Consider the following 25119-nt stretch of genomic DNA (forward strand, 5'->3'; position numbering starts at 1 on the left):
GGATGTGGAAGGGAGCTCAGGGAAGGGTTTTGGGGGGCAGCAGGGGGTGTGGGGTATGAGAGGGAGTGTGGGTGAAGGAAGGGCTTGTGACCTGGGACAGGGGAGTGGGGGCAGGAGAGGATTCTGACCTGGGGGAAGGGTGCAGGAGGGGGTGCGGGGAGTTGTAACCTGGCGGAGGAGGGGTTCAGAGGATTTGGGTGAAATAGAGTTGGGGTGCAGGAGGGGGTGGGCTGAAAGATGCAGGCTCTGGCTGGGAGGTGTTTACCTAGTTGGTTCCTGGCCAGCAGCTGCTGGGACCCTCAAGCAGGGCTCTGCCTGCTGCAGGGCCAGGTGCTGGGACCACGTGCCTCTCTGCACTGTGCGCCCTGGAGGGGAGAGACTTTGTGCGCTGCTCCCGCCCCATCACAATCATCGCAACTCCCATTGGCTGGGAACTGACCAATGGGGACTGCGATGATTGTGCTGGGGGCGGGGACAGTGCACAAAGCCCCCCCTTCCCAAGAGGCGTGCAGCACCTGGAGTCACATGGTCCCAGGAGCCAGCCGCTTGGGCTGCAGCAGGCAGGAACGCTGCCTAACGGTCCTGGCAGTTCTGGGCCAGATCCAAAGACTTGGCAGCTGGGTCTGACCCACAAGCCATATTATGCCTGCCCCTGCCCTGGGCTCTGGTGGTTTCCATAGCTGATGCTCCATAGGAATCTAGGTAGGTCTGGTGCCATTGGGTTCAGCGCCTTCTGCATGCATGATTGGGCGATGCTTTTTTTCTACCTGTGGATTGCAATTTTTTGAACTATAAAGGAGGCCAAAATAGTCACGCAATGAGCGTGCAGGAGAGAGGTCAATGAAAAATGTGAGTGGCAACGGTGACTGGCAAAAGGATTTGGCTGTAACATACTAAACCTTTACACAGGAAGAAAGGTTGTATAGAAATTACCTTCTGGCAGAACCAGGCCCTGTCTGGGCGGGCTGTGGGAGGAGCCAGTGGCTGCCTTGTTTCTGCCATGGCAGCCCGACCCGACCCTGGCCTTGCTCCTGGAGTGGGGGAATCAGCCCCAGCCTTTTCTTGGGAAGCCATCACCAGCTTCCCCAGGGCTGGAGCTGAAGGTAGGGAGGAGCCCCAGGGGCCGCATGGATAAGGCAGCTGTTTTTTTTCTACCCGGCTTGTGTAACCCACACACCTAGTGTGGGTCACTGTCCCATGCAGTGACACTTACACCACTTACAGCATCAGATAAGAACAGGGGAGCTCTACAGCCTATGCTGAGCGCCAGCTGGCTCTTAGCTCAAGCAGTAGAGGCTCCTATACTAAGCTGCAGATGTCCCAGATTCAAATCCATCCAGGGACGGTTATACTTGCACGCGCTGAAATCACTTGAGCCTGATGGACAGAAGTCACAGCTAAGAGCTGGACACACACACACACACCCCCGCCCAGGCTGCACCCCTGAACTCTGGCTGTGCACTGACCAAAGGCAGCAGCTGAGGGGCAGGGTGCAGAGAAGGTCTGGGCATGCGAAGGGCAGGGCCGGTGGGTTTCCAAGGACACTGCCCAACCTACTTACTCATGGTTTATGAATCTGCTCTGTGGTGTTTTCACAAAACTCTGCCAAGTTACTTCCCTCTCTTTTGTTACAAGCTTTTCCTACACTCAGACTCTGCCGGTGCTGGGGGAGCGTTGCCGCCCAGAGGCGCCCAGGGGCGGGGTGTGAATTTCCCTGGTTACTAGGTGGGGGCTGGAGCCAGTTCTGTGTTGGATGGATGGGAGGAACCCCTAGAAACTGAACCCAGCTGCTGCTGGTGCCAGCTGGCAGAAGGGTGACATACCTATTAAAACGCATCACAAGTCCAACTCTAAACAATTCTCAAAACCATTATCCTTACTCTGTCTATACATTTTGATTCCAGCCCAGAATTGTTTCTGTCCATGTGAGTGATGTGACGGAGTGGGGATTGTATTCGCGCTGTCTGCTTGGCGTGTGGTATGTGATTTCTACGGTCCTGTAGTAACCCAGTGTGTGTGCCTCAGTTTCCCTCAGCACTGCACCAATAGCGAGATGGTGATTGGACTGTTGCTGTGACAGTCTCCAGCATGTGCAGGATGGCTAATGCTTTCTGTAACCTGAGCCAAGGAGGAGGTGTGACCAGGTGACACTGTTTGCTCAGGAAGCTGGACATAGGCTGGAGGTGGGGCTGGCTGCAGGGGGAGACAGCTGCTGGGTGTGTGAGTGAGTTTCGCAGGCTTGGGATGCCGGGGTGGGGGGGAGTGTCAGGGCCCTGGGTTCTGAGCCCCCTCTCTCCTAAATGGACTGTATTTACTACTACTGCTTTTTGTGCTGACTAGTCTGCTCTACACTGTATGCCTGTCGACTAATAAACCTTCTGCTCTACCTGCTGAGAGTCCGTCTGGCTGCAGGTGGGGTGCAGGGCCCGGTGACTCCCCACACCTTGCTGACAGGTGTGTACAGAGAAATCAGCACTTACTGACTATACAAATCCAACCCTTCCAAGCCTAACTATATTTCAGAGGATTTCTGCATCTGTACAGCACATGGTACGTGGACTTCAGCGTTGCTAAAGATTGTCATTTGAGGGTAAAAATACCTAATGGTCAGGTCTACATACGTTAGAAAGACAGTCATTTTGGCATAGGAGAACGGTCGTCATTATCATTATCATTGTGGGGGACAGAGGCGAGCTGGTTGGTCCTGCCAAGTGGAGACATTGGTCACCATTAAGAATTGGGTTTCCACAGGAAGTAGCAACCCATCTTTTTGGCTTCAGTTGTTTTACTCTTCGTCTTCCTTTTAGCGTTGCCTATACTCAATCTTTACCCAGCTTCTGTGTCTCTTAGCCAAAGCCAGGGAGCAGATTTAGAGATTTGTAAAACGAAGATTAATCCAATGAATTTCAGTAAAGGAAAATGTGCTCTGAGTATCAGGAACACTTTCATATAAGTGAGGCCTCTTCAACTATCAAGAGTTACAGAAATCTGTAATGGTCGATATATTTAAATCTAAAAACGTCAATGTTGTAGGGAACATCTGCTATTGGCAGGGGGATGGAATATCGATCCAACCCCACTTAAGTCAACAGAAAAGTTCCCATTGATTTCAGTGGAAATTAGATCAGGGTTGCCAGGTGCCTGGTTTTTAACCAAACAGTCCAGTATTAGAGCTTTCTGTTCGGGAAACACATTGAGAAAATAGAAATGAGAAAATATAAACGTCCAGTATTTTCTAAATAAGATGTAATGTAGACTGCGATGAAATATCAAGCGTGTCCGGTATTTTTGTTGAAACCATCTGGCAACCCTATTGATAAATATAGAGATTGTTCGGCTGCCTTCAGGGCCTTGTACACTTATTACTGAGTGCGGGAGATGCCATCTTTTGTCTGCAAGTGACTGTAGGGCCCGTCACATATTTTCACAACGAAACAGCAGTTTATTTGGGTTGGACTCAGATTGGTGTGGGTGGTTCAACCGCCTGATGTAAGATATTTTACGCTTGTTAGCTCTATGGTGACATTTGGCTGTTGATATCGGAGATGGAAAAATATCTGGTTTCTATGGTTCTGTGATAATATGGCAACAGACTCTCTCACTGGGGTTATTTTTTGTGCTACAGGATTAAATAAATACTTGTTTGCTTTTTAATACGACCTTTCTATCATGGCAGCAGATTGAAAATTAAATGTGTATCTAGACAGTGCCGAACTTTCAAGTAACAACCACAAAACCATACGGCTTGTTTTCCTTTCTCTCTTATTGACTTTACTTTGTTTCATGGTAAAACATATGTGACTTGGCTGTTGGTGCAGCTGTAACTTAGCAATGAAATGAAATCAGTGCTAATATTATACATGTATATAGTCAGACCTTCCACAAAACAACAAGCATCATCTTTTCTTTATGTAGCGGAATGTGACTGTATATTGACTGGAGCTTGTATTATTCAAATGACATTAACGTGTGCCCAGTGTGACAAGGGAGATCCTAGCTCGGAGATGGTAGCTTTACTCTTGGCCTTAAGATGATGTTTCTGATATTTGAGATCTCTGTTTTCATGATCTTGTAATTCCATGTCTTTGATTTTGGAGCTCCCTGTCTCTGGCTCACCAGAGCCAGGTTGGTTAATTTCCCAGGCGAGCTATGCTCACCTGTAGATCGGGATAAGTCTATGGGTGAGCATAACCCGTATCGAACAGCTCTCATTCCCCATCGGACTTGGGGGGCCCCAGCTCCAGCAGAGCAGAGCAGCCCAGCCCCTTTGCGCTGGTCTCCCTGGCCAGGAGCAGGACTCTTGGCCACATTTAGGTGCCCTCCTCACTGGAGGACCTGCAGGCAGCACAGGGGATATTGACTTAATTGGTGCCAGCTCCCCAGGCCTCGGCAGCTCCCTGGTCATGGGGCAAGTCTGCGCTTGAACTCGTTGGATCCCCATCGCAACGGCACCGGACTCCATCCAGGAAGGGGTCCAGGTGCCAGTCCCTGGCCAGGAGTTGGACCGGGACAAGCAAGTCTCCATTTGTCAGGTTTGGAGTGCACCGCCCCTTCTAATGCACCATGGAAACGCCACTCTTGGGGTTGATAGAGGCGCTCCCCTACAAGTACTGCTAGGGGGAAAATGTCCAGCATGTGGCGAGCTCACACACCTAGGGTGTGTCTAGATACAGGGACTAGATACAGTGTCTAGATAAAGTGGACTTTTGTCTACAAAACTATACCTGCGTCTACACTACCACCGAGTTCTGTCAACATAACGTCGACAGAACTTGGCAGTTTTGTTGACGGCGGTAAACCTCATTTTACGAGGAATAACGCCTTTTGTCGACAGAGTTCTGTCGACAGAAGGTGTTATTCCATCCACACTGTCCTTTGCGTCTACACTCTCACATCGACAAAGCGGCTTGCTTTGTCAACAGAACTGGTTGTAGTCTAGACGCTCTTTGTCTACAGACGCTTTGTCGACAGTATCTGTCAATAGAGCCTCTGTCGACAAAGGCCTGTAGTCTAGATGTACCCCTACCCTGGAATGGATGTGAGCAACACATCTCGAAGAACACCCGTTGTGAAACAGAGAGCTGCCTTTTCTCTCCAGTATGATGTATAAAAGAGGCCTACAAAGAAATCACCTTGTTTCATTCCACTGAAATGTCAGCAGTGTAAAGTCTTGAATTTCTTTCTTCTATGGGAAGTCTTTTTTTTTCCGCCCGTCATAGCAGATGCCAGGATTTTGACGTTTCAGCTAGGTCTGGGCAAGTAACTCTTCCTGTCTCATGTAAATATCAAAGCTTTCCAAGTGTTCCCAATCAGGACAAAACTGACCTTTGGACATTTTTTGTAAAAACAAGAGAGAGATTCCAGCGTAGCCAGTAGCTGGTGAAAGTAGCAGGGGAGAAAGTAACTTACATTTCTTACAGATACGGTTATATGAACACCTGCTTCCCCGGGAGGGCTCAGGGCAGGGGGTGGAGGGTGTGTGTGATATGACAATATCTGTGGGGAATTTCAGTGTGGAGTAGAGTGCAGGGAACACAGGGCAGGGTGGTTAGGGCGTGTGTGGGTGTGCTCAAGGCAGTGGGTTGGTGTGGAGGGTTCAGGAATCAAGGCAGAGGGCTGTGGATGGGGCGTGTGCAGGAATTAGCTGGGACTGCGAGGAGACGCAGGCCAACGGGCTGGGTATGTGAGAAGAATGCCGGGGAAGAAGGTGCTGAAGCCCTCCTATTCCGACTGATGCTGCTTGTTGCTTGCTGCTCCCCTTCTGTCACTGCCAAGGAGCATTATATTGTAGGTTCTGATTGAATTTTTGATCCACAAGGATTTCCAGATCCTCTTCTGCAGCACTCCCACCGAATCAGTGTTAGTCCCTATTTTGTAGTTACGCAGTTTGATTTGTACTTCCTGCGTGCAGCGCTCTGCATACACTTCACTGAATGTTGTCTTGTTGAATTCAGATCAGTTCTCTCATTTGTCAAGGTCATTTGGAATTCTAATCTTGTTCCGCAAAGTGCTTGCAACCCCTCACCGCCTAATGTCATCCATACCTTTTCTAAGTATACTTTCCATTCCATTAGCCGAGTCATGAATGAAAATATTCAGTAGTACCAGACTCAGGACAGAGCCTTCCAGGACTCTACTAACAGAAGTCCTCTCAGTTTGACAGCAAACTATTGATAGGTAATTTGAGAGCCACTTTAATCCAGTAATGCACCCACCTTATAGTAATTTCATCTAGATCACATTTGCTTATGCAACTGTCATGCCAAAAGCGTTACCAAACTCAACAGCTTCCTTCCTAGACACTGGAACAGTAACCCTGTGAAAGAAGGAAAATAGGCTGGTTTGGCATGATTTGTTCGTGACAAATCGATGTTGGCTACTAGGTGTTACCTTGTTATTTTCTAGGTTGCTTCCAAATGAGTTGGTTAATTTGTTCCGAACCTTTCCAGGTTTGAAGTTAAACTAACTGATCCATATTCCCTGGATATCTTTGTTCCCTTTTTAAAAAATAGGTACTGTGTTTGCCCTTCCCAGGGACCTCACCTGTCTTCCATGAATTCTTGAAGCTATTGCAAATGGTTCTGAGATTTCTTCCGCTAGTATGTGCCCTAAGATTAATTTCATTAGGTCCTGCCAACTTATTTTTTCCCTATTTTTGGAAACGAGGTGGAACGAGGTGTACCGGTAGTTCGGAATAGGAATCCTAGCACGGGGTTCGAACCAGCGGGGTTTTAAAAATGGCGGCTCCCCGCTTATGCAAATGAAGCCCGGGAAATTCAAATCCCGGGCTTCATTTGCAAGTGCGGTATGCCTACATTACCCTCCTAGTTCGAACTAGGAGGGTAGTGTAGACATACCCTAAGGCAGTGTTTCTCAAACTGTGCTCCGCGGAGCCCCAGGGGCTCCACGAGACTTTTCCACGGGCTCCGCGAGTTTGACAAACTGGAAACATCGATAGGTACAACACATACAATCAGTGGACCGCTGGGGCTCTGCATACATTTTTACGCATGTAAAGGGCTCTGGAGCCCAAAAAGTTTGAGAACCGCTGCTCTAAGGCTACGTCTACACTGCAGATTTCTTGCTCAAGAACTGTTTTACGCAAGAGTTCTTGGGCAAAAAGTCTTCCACAAGAATACGTCCACACTGCCATGTGCTTTTGTGGAAGAGATGTGCTTTTGCACAAGAGCGTTCATGGTAGTGTGGATGTTCTTTTGCCCAAGAAAGCTCTGATGGTCATTTTAGCCATAGGGGTTTCTTGCTCAAGAAAATCATGTTGCTTGTCTACACTGCCTCCTTGTGGAAGAGCTCTTGCGCAAGAGGGCTTATTCCTCATGGGGAGAGGAATAACACTTACGGAAGAAGCCCTGTTTTCCAATGCTGTACTGTAAATTTACTTGCGCAAGAACACACATGCAGTGTAGATACCCGGCAAGTTTTTGCGCAAGAACAATTGTTCTTGCGCAACAAGCCTGCAGTGTAGATGTAGCCTAAATGTTGCTCATCTTTATGGGAATTCTCTCTTTAACATTCTCTACACACATGTGGTTCCATTGACTTTATAGAATTACTAACATGCTTAAAACAGCCACATAGGTGTTTGCCGCATCAGAGCCATAAGCCAATTAATAAGAATGCAGTTTTAACCTAACTATGGAATGATAACATCTGGATATGATAGTGTCCAGAATTGTTTGTAAAGACAGAGCCTAAATTCCCTGAAAAGGATTTACGATGGTTGTGACTTACAATTAATGTTAATGTTAATGCAGTAAATAAACAGAAGTGTTACGTTAGCCAAACTTCCATCTAATTAAATATTTACTATATTTATGTATCTGGTGACTTAACCAGGAAGCGGGAAGTGCTGATGCAAGCATCTCTAAAATGACATCTCTTGTATTTCTGCAGACTGACAGTGCTGACCTTGGCTGGTTGACCCCCTGCATCTCCCACTACTTCACTTTGCACTGGCTACTCTCACCCTGCCAGTGTCACTGTAAGTCTTTGAACCCTGCAGCTCTCTTGGCTTGCATGGATTTCATTTTCAAACATCTCTTGACAGGTGCAAATGTCTGTCTTTGAAGTTGTCGTGAGAGGCAGAGTCCCCTTTGGTCTGTAGCATGCCATATGAGATTCTGTCTTTATAGTGTTCATGGTTCTGTTTGGCTTGTAAGTCTATTGCCCCTGTTTCCCCGTAAAATAACAAAGGGTCGCTTTTTAATTATTCTTACTTTTGTAAGATTGATCATTCTTTGTAGAATGACTCACTCGGAGGCCCTTGATCTTTGGATATTATCTAACTGAAAGGGAAGTCTTTAAAACCATTTTCTGACTCCCCCTAGAGGATTTCTTTCACAACCTGGAAATCACACTACAGTGATAGAGAAACGGAGCATTCAGTCACTTTTGTCCGCATGGCTAGGTCAGTCGCAGTGCAGATTATATCTTTTTCAGTATCCTGCAGATTGCTTATTTCTGTCAGCTCCTGCTAATGACTCCCTGATTCTGTTCCCTCTTTAAATACAAAAACTTTTTGTCCATTTTCCCCCAGACACCGAAAGGGCCCAGAATTCTCTGCCAATCCAAAAATGTCATGACTGCCCAAAGATTTCCCACTCTTGTAATTCTACTAACTCTTCAATCACAGATTAAGTTAGAAATCCTAATATCAATATCTTTCTGAAGCCTCATCTCCCTTTATAATATGCATGAAAGTTTGATGTTGTAAATAATCTCTTATCATCTTAAGCATGTGATACATTTGTCCTCTTATCAAGGACCACAACCTGTATGTGTTGGAGATGAATCATTATCTTTTACTATACACCATATAACGCTTTGGCCAATATAGAAATTTCTGCTTTCAGCAGACAATGATTCTTGAGTCCTCTCTAGAAAAGTCACGGTAAGTGTCATACACTTTTTGACAAACCATATCTAAACATGGTTCTTGTTAGAAAGATCCTAACATAATCACCATTCCCAGAGGGAACCACACAATAACATTAAAAGATTTGTGTTTCAGCAAATAAGAAGAACATCGCTAGTTTAGTATGAACAAAAAAATCTGGTCTTTTTTTACTTTTAATACAAAATGCACCCAAACTCTGCTCGGCAAACCACAGTGTGAGAAAGTGGGTGAATCAAGACGGAAAGAAAATGGGACTAATGTCTGTACTAGTCCATTTCTCCAGTTGAGATTGGTGGAACCCATCCCTCGCCCACTCTCTCTTTCCTAAAGGAAAATTTTGTCATGATTATGAGTAGCAGCATTACAATAGTGTGTAGAGGTCCTAGTGTGCAAGATTCTGAATAAATGCACAGGCTCATATTTTTAAAGATCACAAACAAGTTCCTTTGAAAATGAGATTTAGGCTTCGGCTCAGGTGTTGCAATGCTGAGTGCAACAACACCCGAATTCCTGTTAAAGAAAAAGAGCCAGGGTGGGGGACAGTCTTGCTTGCCTTAAAAGCTCATGCCTAAGTTCTATCAAAGGGTACGTCTAGACTACAGGCTTCTGTCGACAGAAGTTTTGTCGACAGATACTGTCGACAAAACTTCTGTCGACAAAGAGCGTCTAGACTACATTGAGTTCTGTCGACAAAGCAAGCTGGTTTGTCGACATGGTAGCGTAGACGCAAAGGACAGTTTACATGCAATAACACCTTCTGTCGACAGAAACTCTGTCGACAGAAGGCGTTATGCCTCGTAAAATGAGGTTTACCAGCGTCGACAAAACCCTGTAGTCGAGACACACCCAAAGTCTAGAGCCACCGTGTTAGTTTGTTTAGCAGTTGCCATACTTTCCACAAAATTATTATGGAAGGAATAGTGGAGAGTCATCATAGTGGCAGACAATCAGCAAGGAGATGGATGGATGTAGCAGATCACTGGAAATTCAGTTGCTTACTGTTGAGAGATTTGTATCCTTCTGATATTAAAAAAACAAAACAAAAAAGAAAAATATTGAGGTGTCATTAAAGCGTTTTTAAAATAAATTCTAAGGTAAGGCTGAAATATATAGTAACTACACCTGTGCCTCCTGGACACATCTGAAAACATTGTGCCAGAGGAGAGATCTCCATTTAAGGATTGCATTGCAATCAGGGTCTCTCTTTTTGCAGGAGTGAATTTTGCATGTGCAATAAATGAGGCTCACTACACTGTTGCTAGGGCAAACTACATGTAAAATGCATCAATGAATTACTGGTTTTGAAATGCAGGCTCTGAAAGGTTAGTCGTTAATGATGTGCATCAACCTATATGTAAATTCTTTTGTGTTGCAGGAGTGTTAAGGAACAGAGAATCCGATGTGCGAATCCTGGATGATGGTGAGTGTGGGTGCATGCAGAGGGTAGTGTGGCTGATGGAGTGGCAGGGAGATGTGTGTGTGTAGAGGGACAAGGACAGGTGGAGTGAAATGCTGTCTATGTGCACAAAAGGGTGTGTGCTGCCTGGGTACAGTGAAAAAGGGGGGAAGGGCTGCCGCCCGGTGTACACGTGAGACAGCAGGAGTGTGTGCTGGTGCCCGGGAAGTGCTGGTGAGTGCAGCAAAGGGGAACAAGGCCTGGTGGGAGCTAAGAGGTGTCTGGTGGCCTGAAAGCAGGGACAGAGAATGCACCGTGTGGGTGGGTGGGTGGGAGGCCGGGGAGGATGCTGATGGGGTGTGTGTGGCGGGGCCCAGCCTGTGGCGTGTGGGGGAGTGAACGGAGAGGGTAGCACACCTGGGGGGTGCACTGCTGGAAGGCGGCTGGTGCTCTGGGGGGCGGAGGTTGCCTGGAGAAGGACTGGTGCCCTGTGCCTGCTTGGGAGTGGGCCGGTGATGTAGGCGGGGAGGTGCGGGGACCCTCTGAGGGAGGTGGCATCCTGGTGCCTTTGGTGGCCCCGGGAGTCGTGGGGGAGGTAGGGCCTTGGTGGGGCTGGTAGTGGGTGGGCCAGGCAGGTGGGTGATGGGGCCGGTGCCCGTGTGGGCGGGGCCAGTGCCCAGGGCGGGGCTGGGGCGTGTGTGGGCGGGGCTAGTGCCCACGGCGGGGCGGGTGTCCCTGTGGCCAGGGCCAGTGCCCAGGGCGGGGCGGGTGTCCCTGTGGGCGGGGCCAGTGCCCAGGGCAGGGCTGGAGCGTGTGTGGGCGGGGCCAGTACCCTGGGCGGGGCGGGTGTCCCTGTGGGCGGGGCCAGTGCCCAGGGCAGGGCTGGGGCGTGTGTGGGCGGGGCTAGTGCCCAGGGCGGGGCTGGAGCGTGTGTGGGCGGGGCCGGTGCCCTGGGCGAGGCCGGTGCCCCTGTGGGCGGGGCCAGTGTCCAGGGCGTGTGTGGGCGGGGCCTCGTGGGAGGGCGGGGCCGCCACCGCCCAGTTCGCCGCGGCGCGCGGGGGGGGGGGCAGTGACGGTTGCCCGCCGGCCGCGAGCCCCGGGCGCGCGCGCGGCCCGTGTGGAGCGCGGAGGATGGCCGGGGAGCGGCTGCTCCTGCTCGCCGCGGCGCTCGCCCTGCTGCCGGCCCGGGGCGCCCCCGCGGAGGAGCCAGCCCCCGCCATGCAGGGTACGGCGGAGACCGGCCCGGAAAGCCCCCGGGGCCGGGCGCGAGCCGCCCTGGCACGAAGCGCCCCCCCCCCCCCCTGAGGCGCTGAGGAGCGGAGGCTTCCGCGGGGCCGCCCCCCCCCTTCACCTCCGCGGGCGCTTGTGTGGGAGTCGGGCCGAGCCCCCCCCCCTTGGCCACTGGTCCCTGCCGCTCCCCGCCCCATGGGCCGGGCCCCAGCTGGGGGTCAGAAGGGCCCCGAGCCCCCCCCCGTTTGAACTGCCTCGCTGGCAGGTCTCCCTGCATTGTCCCAATGCCCCCCCCCCCCCCGGGACAGGCCGGTGGGGGAGCCGCAGCCCTGTTAGTCTGGTGCAGCTGGAACCAAAGACAGGGCCCTGCCGCACCTTAGAGACTCACAAGGTGGTTTATGAGGTGAGGAGCTTTCGTGGGCCAGACCCACTTCCCAGATCAAAGAGTGGAAGGAAATAGTCACAAGCATATATACCAAAGGGGACACCGCAACAGAGATGTAACTGCCTTACCCGTGACAGAGACGCTTCCCCACTTGTCACCCTGTGACTAGTGGGGGTACCTTGCTGGTTGCCAGGCTTGGGTTGTGAGTGACCTCCACTGGCTGCAGCAGGGCAGGGGACGAGTCATTGTGCAAGGGGGCTTTGAACCTGTCTGACCAGTGATCTCCCAGGGAGCGGAACAATGGGACGAAGGGGAGGGGAGCGCTGGCTGGGGCAAGGCTGGAAGTGAGGGAGTTAGTTTCTGTCTGGGAGGATGGAGGAGACAGCCTAGGGAAAGGGGCTGGAATTTAGGGGCACATCTCAAGGGGGGGGGGCTGAGGCATCGTAGGCCTGCCCTGGAACCAGATGACATCTGTGCTGAGCTGTATCCTGGAGAAGCAATAAACATCCTCTATTCTAGTGGCTGGTGGAATCTGTTCATGCCATTACGGGGGTGCAGGAGACAGGAAAACCCCAACGTGCCGTCACGCACCCCAATACCATTATCTCATAGACACTAACCTCACCCCCCCCCTTCTAAAATGTGATTTGTCAATTTTATGCGTGTTCATTTTTTTTTGATTGTATCCCTTTGGTATATATAGTTATGCCAATTTTCTCCACTATTTGATCTGAGGAAGTAGGTCTGGCCTACGAAAGCTCATCCATCACCGAATAAACCATCTTGTTAGTCTTTAAAGTGCTGCATAGTCCTGTCTTTTGTTTTGGAAAAGGTTGGGAACCACTGCGTTAGAGGGATCAGATCCTTGACGGATTGTTTCAGGATAGTTAATTGTATGGCACAAAAATGTTTGGAAGCAGCATTTTATGGCTATGGGGCTGCTAAAGCAAAAATATGGGCAGTATCTTAACCCCCAGAAAGGAAAAACTTGACTACTTCAGACCTAGGAAGGCTCTTAGCTGTGCATTACAATAAGGTGCTAATATTGCTGCAAATAGAAATCCTATCCTGCAATCAGATCTGCTTGGGTGAAATTACTGAAGTCAGTGGAGTTGTGTGTTGTTCGAAAGGTCTACCAATATGTAGCCCTATTGACTTTAATAGGCCTGTGTGTATGAATTCAGTTTCAGACTTGGAAACTTAGATATACTGGTTATTGATTGTATAACTGGTTTTGACATTTAGTGTAGGCTCTTAAAAGGAGCTAGTGATGCCAAATAATTGTTACTAATATAGTCCTGGAAAATTAGCATGGTCTATTTGTAAGATGGCCGATGTGTTTAATTGCATATATATTTCCCAACCAAATGCCATTATTGAATGAATGAATGAATGAATGAAAAGAGAAGTGTTAAATAAAAAACTGAAACACATAATAGGGATCTCGTGTGAGGACATTAAATACACATATTCAGAGTGGTGGTTGAAGATTTAGTTCAAAAGTTAATGTCTTACATTCTCGAGAATATATATGTTAAGGCTTAAACATAACACTTTCTCTATGGTACAAAGATAGCAAGCATATTTTTTATTAGAGGTCAGGTGTTAACTTCTAACCAATCACATGACACAGAACACGGGGATACAGTGTTCACATATTTGGGGAAGTGACAGGTAAAATAGCTAGTTGGAAACTTTAATGGATTGAGCCTGACTATACAGTGCAAATTGACAAATGAAACTGACCAACTTTCTCCTCTTATATTTGTCTTTGGCAATTAATAATTTTTTGGAGGGGGTCTGCCTTTGGTTTCTTCATTTCATTCCCTAAATATTCAGATTTTTAATTTTGATATTGACAAAATTTAAATAAGTGGTTAATGGGTTGCTCAGCACTTCTGAAAAGCAGGTGATAGTACAGGTTGAACCCCTCTAGTCCAGCACCCTCAGGACCTGATGATGTCAAACCAGGGTCTCTTGCACAAAAACAGAGCCTCATTAATTATGCAAATGAGGCATGGCGATATTCCACACTTTGCCTCATTTGCACATTTTTTTGCACAAGAGGGGGCAGTCTAGACATAGCCATAATGTGTTGTGTCTACATCTGTTGCTTACTGAAGATTTGTACTTCACAATTTTTAATTAGCATCACAAATTCCTGACTCAATGGAGTTCTTAAAGTGATATTCTATTCTTGGATTGGAAGTCAGGATGAACCTGTAATAAGTGCATCCCTTACCTGCAACCTTTTCTGGCTTGTATTGATTGTCCCCAAAACACAATCAGCATGTCAAAAGTTGCAAGGTTAATGCAATTGTGTAAAGGGTAATGCTCTGCCATTTGATAGAACAGTGAATCCGAAGGAGCTTTTAGCGAAAAGAGCAGATGGCAGCTTGTAATTGTTTCACAGTATACTTTATTCTGATATTTATAATCATAATCCACAGGTACAGGAGATGGGAAATTCCTTTTTTCTTTATACATTTAAGAAATATCTGTGCCTTTTAAATTCCCGGCTGACAGCATTTATAGTATGTCAGCATTTTTTGTGTCATGATAACTCCTATTTCAAAGGATAGCAAGACTATCTAGTAATATTATGGACAAGAGAATAGTGTCAAGTCACATCCCATAGGTCTTCTGCTCCAGTATGATTTGCTATTCTATGAAGGTTTGGAAGAAATTTTAAAGAAGACAGCTGAGTACAAATCAATATTTTCTTGACATCCCAAGTCCTCTTTCTCACTTTCCAATTTACATCTGTCCTCCAGAGATGACAAATCACAATATAGTCACCAAAGAGGCTTTCCATCTTCTAAATTACAGTATCTTTTTTTCTAATTTCACAGACAAAAAATGATTAAATCAGTCTTCACCTGTTGCCTAAAGGTATTTGCTAGATAAGGCATAGGCATAATTTAAAGCAATAAAACAGGCCTGTATCTTGTAAGATGGTAGTTTTCAACCTTTTATAATTTACAGACATATAAGATATCAAATGGTGGTATGGACCCTTTTGAGAATCTTAGCCATAGTCTGTTGACCCAAGTGCTGTGCCTGTGGACAACAGGTTGAAAACCACTGCTGTAAGACATTGATATAAGCAGTTAGCATGAAGCATTGAGACCTGTGAACTTTGGCATGGGCCCAAAGTAAGTGAATAGACAGAATTGGATAGATTCTAAGATACTGTGGTCTACTGGCTAAACTGGAATATGAAATCAGTTCCCCTGTCGTCTCAAGGTGAGGGCTGCTGGTCTGAGGCTGCCACTTATTCATCTTTAAGTACCTTTAATACTACGAGTCTCTGAGGGGAACCTTGTTAATCTGTAAAAACAAGGAGTGGTGGCACAGAATTCCTCATTTTTTAATATTACAATCAGTTCAACTAACGAAGCCCCTTAACACTTGTATAAATGTTAACTAGCACAGAATCCCCTTCTTGTGAGATTCTGAACACAAACAGCTTGGCTACATTGGCAAGATTTTGTGCAAATACTCTTTAACGCAAGAGTTTTTGCGTTGGAGTATTTGTGCAAGAGAGCGTCTACACTGGCATGTGCCTTTGCGCAAAAGATGTGCTTTTGTGCAAGAGCATCCGTGCCAGTGTAGACGCTCTCTTGCGCAAGAAAGCTCCAATGGCCATTTTAACCATTGGGCTTTCTTGCGCAAGAAATTCATGTTGCCTGTCTACACTGGCCTCTTGCGCAAGAACAATTGCACAAGAGGGCTTATTCCTGAGCGGGAGCATCATAGTTCTTGCACAAGAAGCACTGATTTCACACATTAGAATGTCAGTGTTCTTGCACAAGAACTCCCCGCCAGTGTAGACAAGCAGCAAGTTTTTGTGCAAAAGCGGTTGCTTTTGCACAAAATCATGCCAATGTAGACACAGCCCTAGTTATTAACATCAAATGAGAATGCAACCAGACTGCAATGAGGCTGATGCTGCACATCACCCCTCGCACATCCTTGCACAGTTACAATTGTAGAGACCTAGTGGCAGGAGACAAGTTGTTACCTATGAGGGCCCTACCTGGCTTCTGGTATGCCATGAGAGTCTGATGTTCAAGGAATGTCTTAAATGTCTCTGTTCGAGAGAGGTGTGTATGCACATGCATATGTGTGTGTGTTACTATTCTTCCCAGGAGGGCAGTACTCCCTCTATTGCAGAGTTTGTCAGCTAAGTAGAAGTAGTATGCTGAAGGCAGAGAAACAGAAAAGAGGAAGTCCCGAAATCTGAAAACATACAGTTTGCTAGGCACTATATTCTAATTCAGAAATTGATTTGGTTTTCTATTTAGATTTTTACTGCAGGTGAGTTACCTGCCTGGGCATAAGCTACAGGGAGGGGAATTGCCGCTATGGACCTTTCTCTGTTTGGTTGCCAAATCTGTCACTTGATCTATGGATTGTGAGTGTTGCAGCTTTGCATATTGGGCATTGTCAGCTGAACAATAATCTTAATAATACTGGGACTGATCTTGGCACAAGAACCTCAAACCTTAGAGTATTAACTGGGGATTCTTAAGTAATCAATATAAACATTAAATACTTTTGTTTGACTTTGGATTTGCAAATCCTTTCTATACTTGAGCAGGTGCAAAATCACGTGTTTATTTATTTTTCTTATCAGTCTTAACCCTGTTTTGGTTTCCTTATAACTGTTCAGCTGAACTATAAACATTTTTTACTCTCTAGTTCAATCCTTTGAGACATTTACAAGTTCTCCATAAAACAACTTTGTTGGAGAATTGATCATGCAAGAAAAATTCGTCAACATCAAGGGCCAGATCTGTATTATTTTGTGATTAAACCTAAGCTCGGAACCTGATGAGTCCTTGTATAGTTACTTTCCTGTAGCTCAGTTTTTTTATCTGGGAGACTTATAGAGCCTCATTTTGAGCCATAGACTGAAAATACACAGGACCAGAATCTTCATTGTTAAGATAGCTTCAGTCTGTTGTAGTTGTCACAAAATTGGGTGTTCCTGTGAGCTGCAGAAACAAAGAAAAGATCAAACCGAACAGTTTGAGATAAAGTGCCTTGCTCAGTACCCTAACAGCACAAGGAATCTTGTGTCATAGGAGGCTATCATTTCTTCCTAACCTAGGGGATTAGGATGAAGGCTTCCATTTTAGTAAGAAGCATGAAGAAATAGACAGCAGCTGCACGTCATATTTGACATTTTTTTATGTGACATATTTAAAACAAGACCGGAAGCACCAAGTTTCACCCATCAAAATTGTGAGCCAGCAGTTGCTGATAGGTCTTCAATTTTATTTCACTGGGCAGAAAATCATTTAAATGGCTTCTTAATAGATCACATAGACAAAATAACAGGAATATCCTTAATTTTTACCTTGATCCATCAGTCCACTAGCCCTCACAGAGGACACACCGATTGCAGTACATCATCTGTGTTGTTCTGTTCAGACCGTCAGCCACCTGCTGATAAGTCTGTCAGTTGCATTGGATATCCGATCAGCCTAGCCCAATGCAGCCTAGAACCCTTGAGTGGTCCATGAACCTCCACCTCCCAAATAATTGAGATTACACGCATGCACCACTATGCCCAATGTATTTTTTATTTTTTAAATCGTTTTTGAATTTGTCTAGGGTCACAAGATTTTTTTGGGGGGGGGGTCTTTATGTCAAATCTTTGATTCTAACAAAATTATTTAATGTCTAAGAGGCTTTCAAAATGTACATGGAGGACAACTTAAGCAGCACACAGCAGGAAAGAGAAATGTATTACAATATCTATAAAGTCAACAAGGCTTTACTAGATTTCATTACAATAGTTCAATAAAGGCATTTGGAATGTCTTGAGTCTTTGATAGGATACTTCAACGCAATACATTTATTAAAATGCTACATAGAATTCTGTTCATTTCCTTAATGACTTTTTGAGTTTTGAAGTCTGGTCTTGTGCAGAAGTAGGTTCCTGTGGATGAGTTCTCAAGGTGTACTTCTTCAGAGATTTTACTTTTGTTGCATTGCTTCTTAGTTAAGGCAGTCCTAGACTGATAAAAGTCAACTTTATAGAATGAACAATTTTTTTTACATAAAATATTTTGATGGCATTTATAAACTGGCTAATATCAGTCCAGAATTCTATCTTGTCTCTTTATTCTGTTGTCTTTTTTCTTTTCCCTTGTGCTTAGTTTTACAGTTATGTGGTTTCACAAGTGAATGATTACTGTAGTGGAATTACTTAAACCGAGAGAGATGATACTGTGATTTTTGAGCAGTCTTTTTGGTTTTCTTTCTTCACCTGCTGGCAGAAACAATTCAACATCCCCAGAAGAGTGCAGTCCAATTTAAAGTAATAATATTTGCAAGTAGGAAAATTCCTGATTACCTGGCACGGCATGTAATTCTAAATGTCACATTTCTTTGCTCAATCATTAGCATTCTGAAAAACAGATGTAAATTTCTTTTCTATTTTTCATGCAGGAAGTTAGAGCACTAGCTTTTCAAAAGTACTCAGCTCAGTGTCCAGTTTAGGCACTTGCATTGAAATGGCTAGATTTTCAGAAAAGAACAGCACCCTCCAGCTCCCTTTGTTCGTATTATTTAGATGACCAAACGAATGCTTAACAGTTTGTAAAATTCGAACACCTCATTTGGGTGCCTGAAATGAAGAAGCAGGTTCTTGAGAAACTGGCCCTAAACTTCCAACACAAAATTACTTGAAATAAAGAGACATTGTTGTGTTTTTTTGTTTTTTTGTTTTTACTTATAATTACATATTTTAACTTTGCAATGAGCTTTCTTTCCCTGTTTGGTGTAATGTAAGGTGAACACTTTAAAATATAATACAAAGGGCAAATTTATAATATTAAAGAATACCAATTTCAGTCTGTTCCTCTGCATTGACAATATGTAATTTAAATGTTATGCTCAATGACTAATTTTAATTTTTTTTCCTTTTAGCATTGCAACATACTCTTGAGACTGTTAAACACATAAAGGTAACTTTAATTTTGGGATTTTGAGAATAAATGTATTTATTTATTTCTGTTTGTGCCCGCAGTGTGCTAGGATACTTTCAGACAGAAAAGAAGTAATTGTCCCTGCCCCAAAGAGATGTGCCTAACAAGATTTATCAGTCTTCTCATTTCTTTAACATCACAGCAAAGGAAAATACTTGTGAATTACTAATTTTCACTATTACAGTGTATACACTAGGTTTAATTCTGCGGCTAAGAGATTTTTTCCATTGACTTTTATGGGAGCAGGATCAGGTCTGACATTGGGTGAGATGGAGAAGAAAGGAAAAATCTGCATGTTCTGTGACAGAATTAGCCAATTAATCAATTAGGTCCCGGTCCTGCAAAGACTTACTTTAAGTACTCATAAAGAAATGCAGAAGTTCAAACAAACACATACATTTAACAAATTTTTGAACATTGTTTCTCTGTACTCTAAAACTGTTCAATATTTATTTCAGCAGCAAATTTTAAAGCAGTTTAACTTTAATCTTTGCAGGATCAGAGCCTTAGTAAAGATGCTTATTCTTTCTACTAAGCAGGGTAAGTGTTTTCACTAATGAGTGACAATTTTTATTGTAGGTTATTCTAGAATGTGTGCTGACTTTTGTTTCTTTATTGTTAGTGTTTTCATTTCCAGTTTGAAAGAACAATAGGTGTTTTGTGGGATACTGAAAAATACTATATTTAGGAGTAGTTCTGTTCCTATATCATTTTCTGACTTACCCTCTATTCTTTATTAAAAAAAACCCACAGCACCATTGTTTTTTCTCTCATCCCAATCCTTAGCACACTTGACTTTGCTTAGGTTGTAAGCTCGATGGCTAGTGCACATCAGAGTGGTTCATAGATGATATAGATGCAGAATTTCCTCCAAATAGAATATTTTCAGACGTTTTCACCCGGCCTCATAGCTCCTCAAATACATTTCTGATATGTTTTAACTTTGTGCCCTTTTGCTGTAGGTATAAGCAGTAAACAACATTGACATATTTCCACATATTAGGGTAAATCTGAGGCAGGAAAATTTGCTGCTGAAATAAATATTGAACCGTTTTAGAGTACAGAGAAACAATTTTAAAAAATGTGCTAAATGTATGTGTTTGTTTGAACTTCTGCATTTCTTTATAAGTACCTAAATGTTTGCATGGAAAAAAATCAAATATATGGGTGCAAATTGCATTTGTCACTGAAATGACGTTAATGCAAGGTTGCCTACTTTGAATGTGGAAATGTTGTTGCATATGTTTGAATGGATTCACATGAAAAAATCCAAAATGCACAAACAAGTTTAGATAGATGTTAGCCTGCTGGGGTTTTGTGACCACTGTCCTCATACTGACCAATATTATCATACTTTTCCTCGTAATCTGTCTGTAAATGTCTGTTGTCTCATAACGTATGCTTTGATTGTAAACTCTTTGGGGGCAGGGACCATCTTTTTATTTGATGTTTGTACAGTGTCTAGCATAATGGGGTCTTGGCTCTTGAATAGGGCTTCTAGGTGCTATATTAATACAAAATAATAATAATAAGGCCACACATAAAAATAAGGCCCTGTCTATCTCTACAGTACATTTTTAGTGCTAGATTTGGTGGTTTTGGTGAATAAACTAGCACCAAGAAATGAATTTTGAGTTCTGAATATTTAAGACGTCACAAAAGATTGATCAATTAAACTTGTATCAGGCATCTGACATCAGTCAATAGCAAATAGAAAGATTTCATGGGACATTGAAAATACATTTGTGAATGTTTTGGAATACCATCCCAGAGACTGGGATATGCACCTTCCATTTTTACAGAAAGCAAGGAGAACTGCTATGAGTTACTCAGCAAAATGCACTTGTCATCTTCTGACATCAGAAGACTACACGTTGAACCTATGTAATCCGATCATTAAAAGTTATAGCAAAAGTCCAGATATAGCTGAAATTTGTTTTATTCATGATATAGGTGCACTTGCAATTTCGTCAGCACGCCTGCCGAGGACGGTCTTGCCTCAGGCGCCAAATTAGCTAGTTACGACTCTGAGGAAAAGTGAATAGAAATGAATCGTTTAGATTAGGTGTTTCCCATTTTCTGAGCATCCGGCATAAGATACAGAGGTTGGATTTTTGGAAGTGCTGAGCACTCATACCTGTAACTGAAGTCAATGGGTGCTGTGCTTTGAACGTATAATGTGCTATAAAAATGCCTAGTGCTCTGAAAAATTAGCTGTAAGTGTGTGGAAGGGAACATGCAAAATTAGTGGACACTTTTGACAACAGCTTTGTACTTTAGTTTCCCGTCTTTGAAATGGGAATAATCCACTTCGTTTCAAAAGGCCATTGAGAAGATAGTCATTAATGTTTTAGAAGCAGTAAGATGCCATAGAAAAGCTCACATGTGAAAAGTAATAATTTTGTATTTAGTGCAGAGCTTGTATGGTAAACAAAGAGCGGGGTCACACATCAGATGAGGAGCATAAAAAGAAATATCGAATAGCTACCTGCCCAGTGCTTGATCCTGAACCATTAAAGTCAATAGAAATCTTAACTCTAATTTTCGCAGTAGTAGGGTCAAGCTATGAGTGAGTGTACATTCATTCTGTACACTCAATAAGGCAGAGCTCCGATGGAAAAAATATTACGTAATCATATAATTAAAGACTGTTCATTTACTTTCTCTAGGAAATCTTAATTCGCTTATCTCTTACATTTACATGCTTAATTTCCAGTCTTGGCATTTTTTTTTGGTACACAAAGTATATATACACACTACTATGCAAATAATGGAACGTGTGGTTTAAGATGGCAAAATGCTAATTATACAGTTTTGAGACTCTCAGGGTCCCAGGCAGAACCACCACAGTATTTGAAGTTTTAACATTTTAGCTAGCTGTGATCTTGCCAATGACATGTTTACCTTATGTGGCAGGAGTTAGAAGGAAGGCAAAGTTTTGACTGTGTGGTACAATAAATATGGGAAATTCACATTCTTTGGAATCTCTCATTCTCTCTTTTTTACCAGAGAGAGAAATTTAACTTTGAATTTGTTGACTTCAGGGTTTTTTTGTTGTCGTTGTTTTAATTATAGTGTTCTGACTAGGCCAAATTATTCTGTTTGAAAATCTGTCTTAATTATTGCCCCCGTAATAATGGAAAAGGGGCAGCTTTTTCTCTGGAAGTGGGTGACAGGGAAGGAATCATGTGAGGATTACCTGTTCTGTTCCCTCCTTCTGGGGCATATGGTATTGGCCACTGTCCGCAGACAGGATACTGGGCTGGATGGACCACTGGTCTGACACAATATGGCCGTTCTTATGTAGACTAATAATATGAAGAAAAATATTGTTATAATAAAGTAGAAGTCAGATTTCAAATACATTGTTTTTATGCTTAACAGATCACTGTGAACCCAACCTCTTCTATCCAGGTTACAACCTTAGGAACAGACAACTTAACAATTTATGGTAAGAACTCCTAGCTCTCATTTACAGCAATGTGTTTGCAGATCCCAACTGTAAAATTGCATCATTCAGATTTTTGTCGACAAGATCTGTTTCAAGCAGCTAGCTCTTGTAGAATTGTGCCTCTGTCCATATTTCAGCATTCTATAACTAAGAATAGAAAAGTTCCCAATTTGCAGGCTTGCAAAAGAGAAACTCCATGCAAATGCCCATCATAATTCATTTAAGGAGGCAGGGTTACATTCAAAATGTCAAAAATCATAGATTTTCTATAAATATGAAAATCATTAAAAGTTATGGCAAAAGTCCAGATATAGCTGAAATTTGTTTTACTCATGATACAGGTGCACTTGCAATTTCTATGAGTGTACTTTATAATTATTTGGTAATCTTTTATAGAATCACATACTATACCTTTTGGATCAGAAGAAAAGAAAGAAGAAAAAACCCTGAAGAGCCTCGTGGCGATTCTGCAGGATATGATACAAAATGTTCCTACACAGGCTTCACCAACTGAGCAAACACTCTTTACACCCAATATAGTAAAATCATATGTCAATCAGAGTATTGACTCCCTTTGGTTAAATGTAGGCCAAAAATATGGTATAAAACAAAAGAAGTCAAAGAAAAAATCTGCTGTTACGAAAAAAATTACTGTATCTACAACAACACCATTTTGGAGACTTCGAACTGACACTGACGTTTCGGTTGTTTTACACACTAATGAGTCTTCTAGCTCAACAACCCCCCTGAAAAAATTATTTATGACATACGAAAATGGTGTTTTAACAAAAAAGAGTAAAACTTTTGATCAGTTAACAAATGGATCCCTAGAAAATCTGGTGCAGTCTTTAAAGTATGTACAAAAACTCAAAGAAACAGAAAACATCACCAAAAAAGTAGAAAAACAGAAACATGTTGCAAAGGTGAAAAAGCTACATGTATATGACACTGTGAAACATCAACCCGTAGGTGAAGCAATCTTGGAAAAGATTAAAAAGCTAAAAAAATTGTTACAGAAACCACCAGATTATGTTAAACAAAATCCACATCTCAAAGAGTATGTTGAATCATCTGAAAGCTATATAAAGAAAGCTCTTATTGTGGAAAAAGAAGCGGAGGCTTCTCTAGGTCAACTGTATCACCAGCCTAAACCATCACCTCCAGAAGAAAAGGTAGAAGAGAAAACAGTAGAAGTAGAAGAGGACACAGCAGAAATCAGAAAGCTAAGAGCATTTATTAACCTGCTGTATGATTTTAGTCCTCAGCTAACTACATATATTGATAGTTCCAACAAGAAATATGTCCCAGAGGATATTAGTAAAAAAGCTACGGCTATTCTTGATGCTATGAAACATGTTTTCTGTGGAATTCAGGCAGAGCAAAACAAAAAAGTGTTGAAAAAGTTGCTAGAGGATGATATAAAGCTTTTAAATATAGTTCTTAAGAACCACACATAGATTCTTTACAATAGTTATTCTGCATTTATTTAAAGATCAATTTTCTAGTTTGTCATTGTCATCTAGGCCTGATCTTTGTTGTATTAATATTCATCTCAGTAATTAAACACCATTTTCAAAAATGTTCATTTTCAGTGTTTACCATGGTGGGTCGTTGACCTTGGATAAGCTTATTCTGTTGTAAAATTTGTGTTGGCATCTGAATGAATCATGCTTAGGTACATTGTTAGTTTAAAATCTTATCATTTCCTTTGCAAGGGTTGTTCCACAATGCTTCTATAATACATGCCACTTAGTATAAAGGGCTGAGGTAAAACACTTAGTCTTTTAATGTTTATTTTCTAAAATTAAATAACACCAAATAGATCTACACTCTTGGGCTCGTGACTCTCATTGATAGGAGTGCAAAGATAGGAGTTCCTGTAGCTATCGAATAAACACTAAGAAGCAACCCTTGCCTCGTTCTTGTTCACAGGTAGCGAAGGTCCTAACTGCAGTCAAACTATCATGGTTTAGGAAAGGAGGTGGGCAGCAATGGGGCTTCTGGGAGCACTCCATAAGAACATAAAATAGTCATACTGGATCTGACCAAAGGTCCACTAGCCCAGTATTCTGACTTCTAATAGTGGCCAATACCAGGCACTTCAAAGGGAATGAAAAGAACAAGTAATCAAGTGATCCATCCCATCACCTGTTCCCTGCTTTGTGCAAACAGAGGCTAAAGACATCATCCTTACCCTTCCTTATTAATAGCTATTGATAGACCTATCTTACTTGAGCTTATCTAGTTCTTTTTTGAATCCGGTTTCAGTGTTTTGACCTTCACAACATCCTCTGGCAAGGAGTTCCACAAGTTTACTGTGCATTGTGTGAAGAAATCCTTCCTTTTGTTTGTTTTAAACCTTCTACCCATTAATTTAATTTGGTGATCCCTCGTTTTTTGTTATGAAAAGGAATAAATAACATTTCCTTATTTACTTTCTCCACACTAGTTATGATTTTATAGACCTCTATCGTATTCCCTCTTAGTCATCTCTTTTTCAAGCTGAAAAGTCATAATTTTATTAAGCTCTTCTCATATGGATGCTGTTCCATACCCCTGATAATTTTGTTGCCCTTTTCTATACCTTTTCCAATTCCAATACAGCTTTTTTAAATGTCATGACCACATCTGCACCCATTATTCTAAATGAGGGTGTGCCATGGCTGAATACAGAGGCAATATTTTCTCACTTATCTATCCCTTTTCTAATGATTCCCAACATTCTTGTTAGCTTTTTTGACT

General features: G+C 43.3%; 1 protein-coding gene across 3 annotated transcripts; it reads left to right on the forward strand.

Annotated features, from left to right (window-relative positions):
* Window positions 1-507: 507 nt before the first annotated feature.
* LOC102453278 (uncharacterized) lies at window positions 508-24206 on the forward strand. Of its 3 annotated transcripts, none has more exons than XM_025189195.3 (5): window positions 508-702; window positions 10290-10334; window positions 18868-18905; window positions 22311-22377; window positions 22774-24206. In XM_025189195.3, the coding sequence occupies exons 1-5, from the start codon at window positions 684-686 to the stop codon at window positions 23832-23834; spliced, it is 1230 nt and encodes a 409-aa protein (XP_025044980.3). In that variant the 5' UTR covers window positions 508-683; the 3' UTR covers window positions 23835-24206. The 3 variants fall into 3 exon arrangements, 2 of the variants coding, with proteins under 2 accessions (XP_025044980.3, XP_075752957.2); XR_012895675.2 differs by lacking the exons at window positions 508-702; window positions 10290-10334 and adding exons at window positions 11435-11535; window positions 19423-19466 and having other exon boundaries at window positions 22774-22938; XM_075896842.2 differs by lacking the exons at window positions 508-702; window positions 10290-10334 and adding an exon at window positions 11362-11535.
* The last annotated feature ends 913 nt before the right edge of the window (window positions 24207-25119 follow it).

Source organism: Pelodiscus sinensis, chromosome 14 (genome assembly GCF_052426305.1).
Source record: "Pelodiscus sinensis isolate ZL-2025 chromosome 14, ASM5242630v1, whole genome shotgun sequence".
Lineage (NCBI taxonomy): Eukaryota > Metazoa > Chordata > Testudines > Trionychidae > Pelodiscus > Pelodiscus sinensis.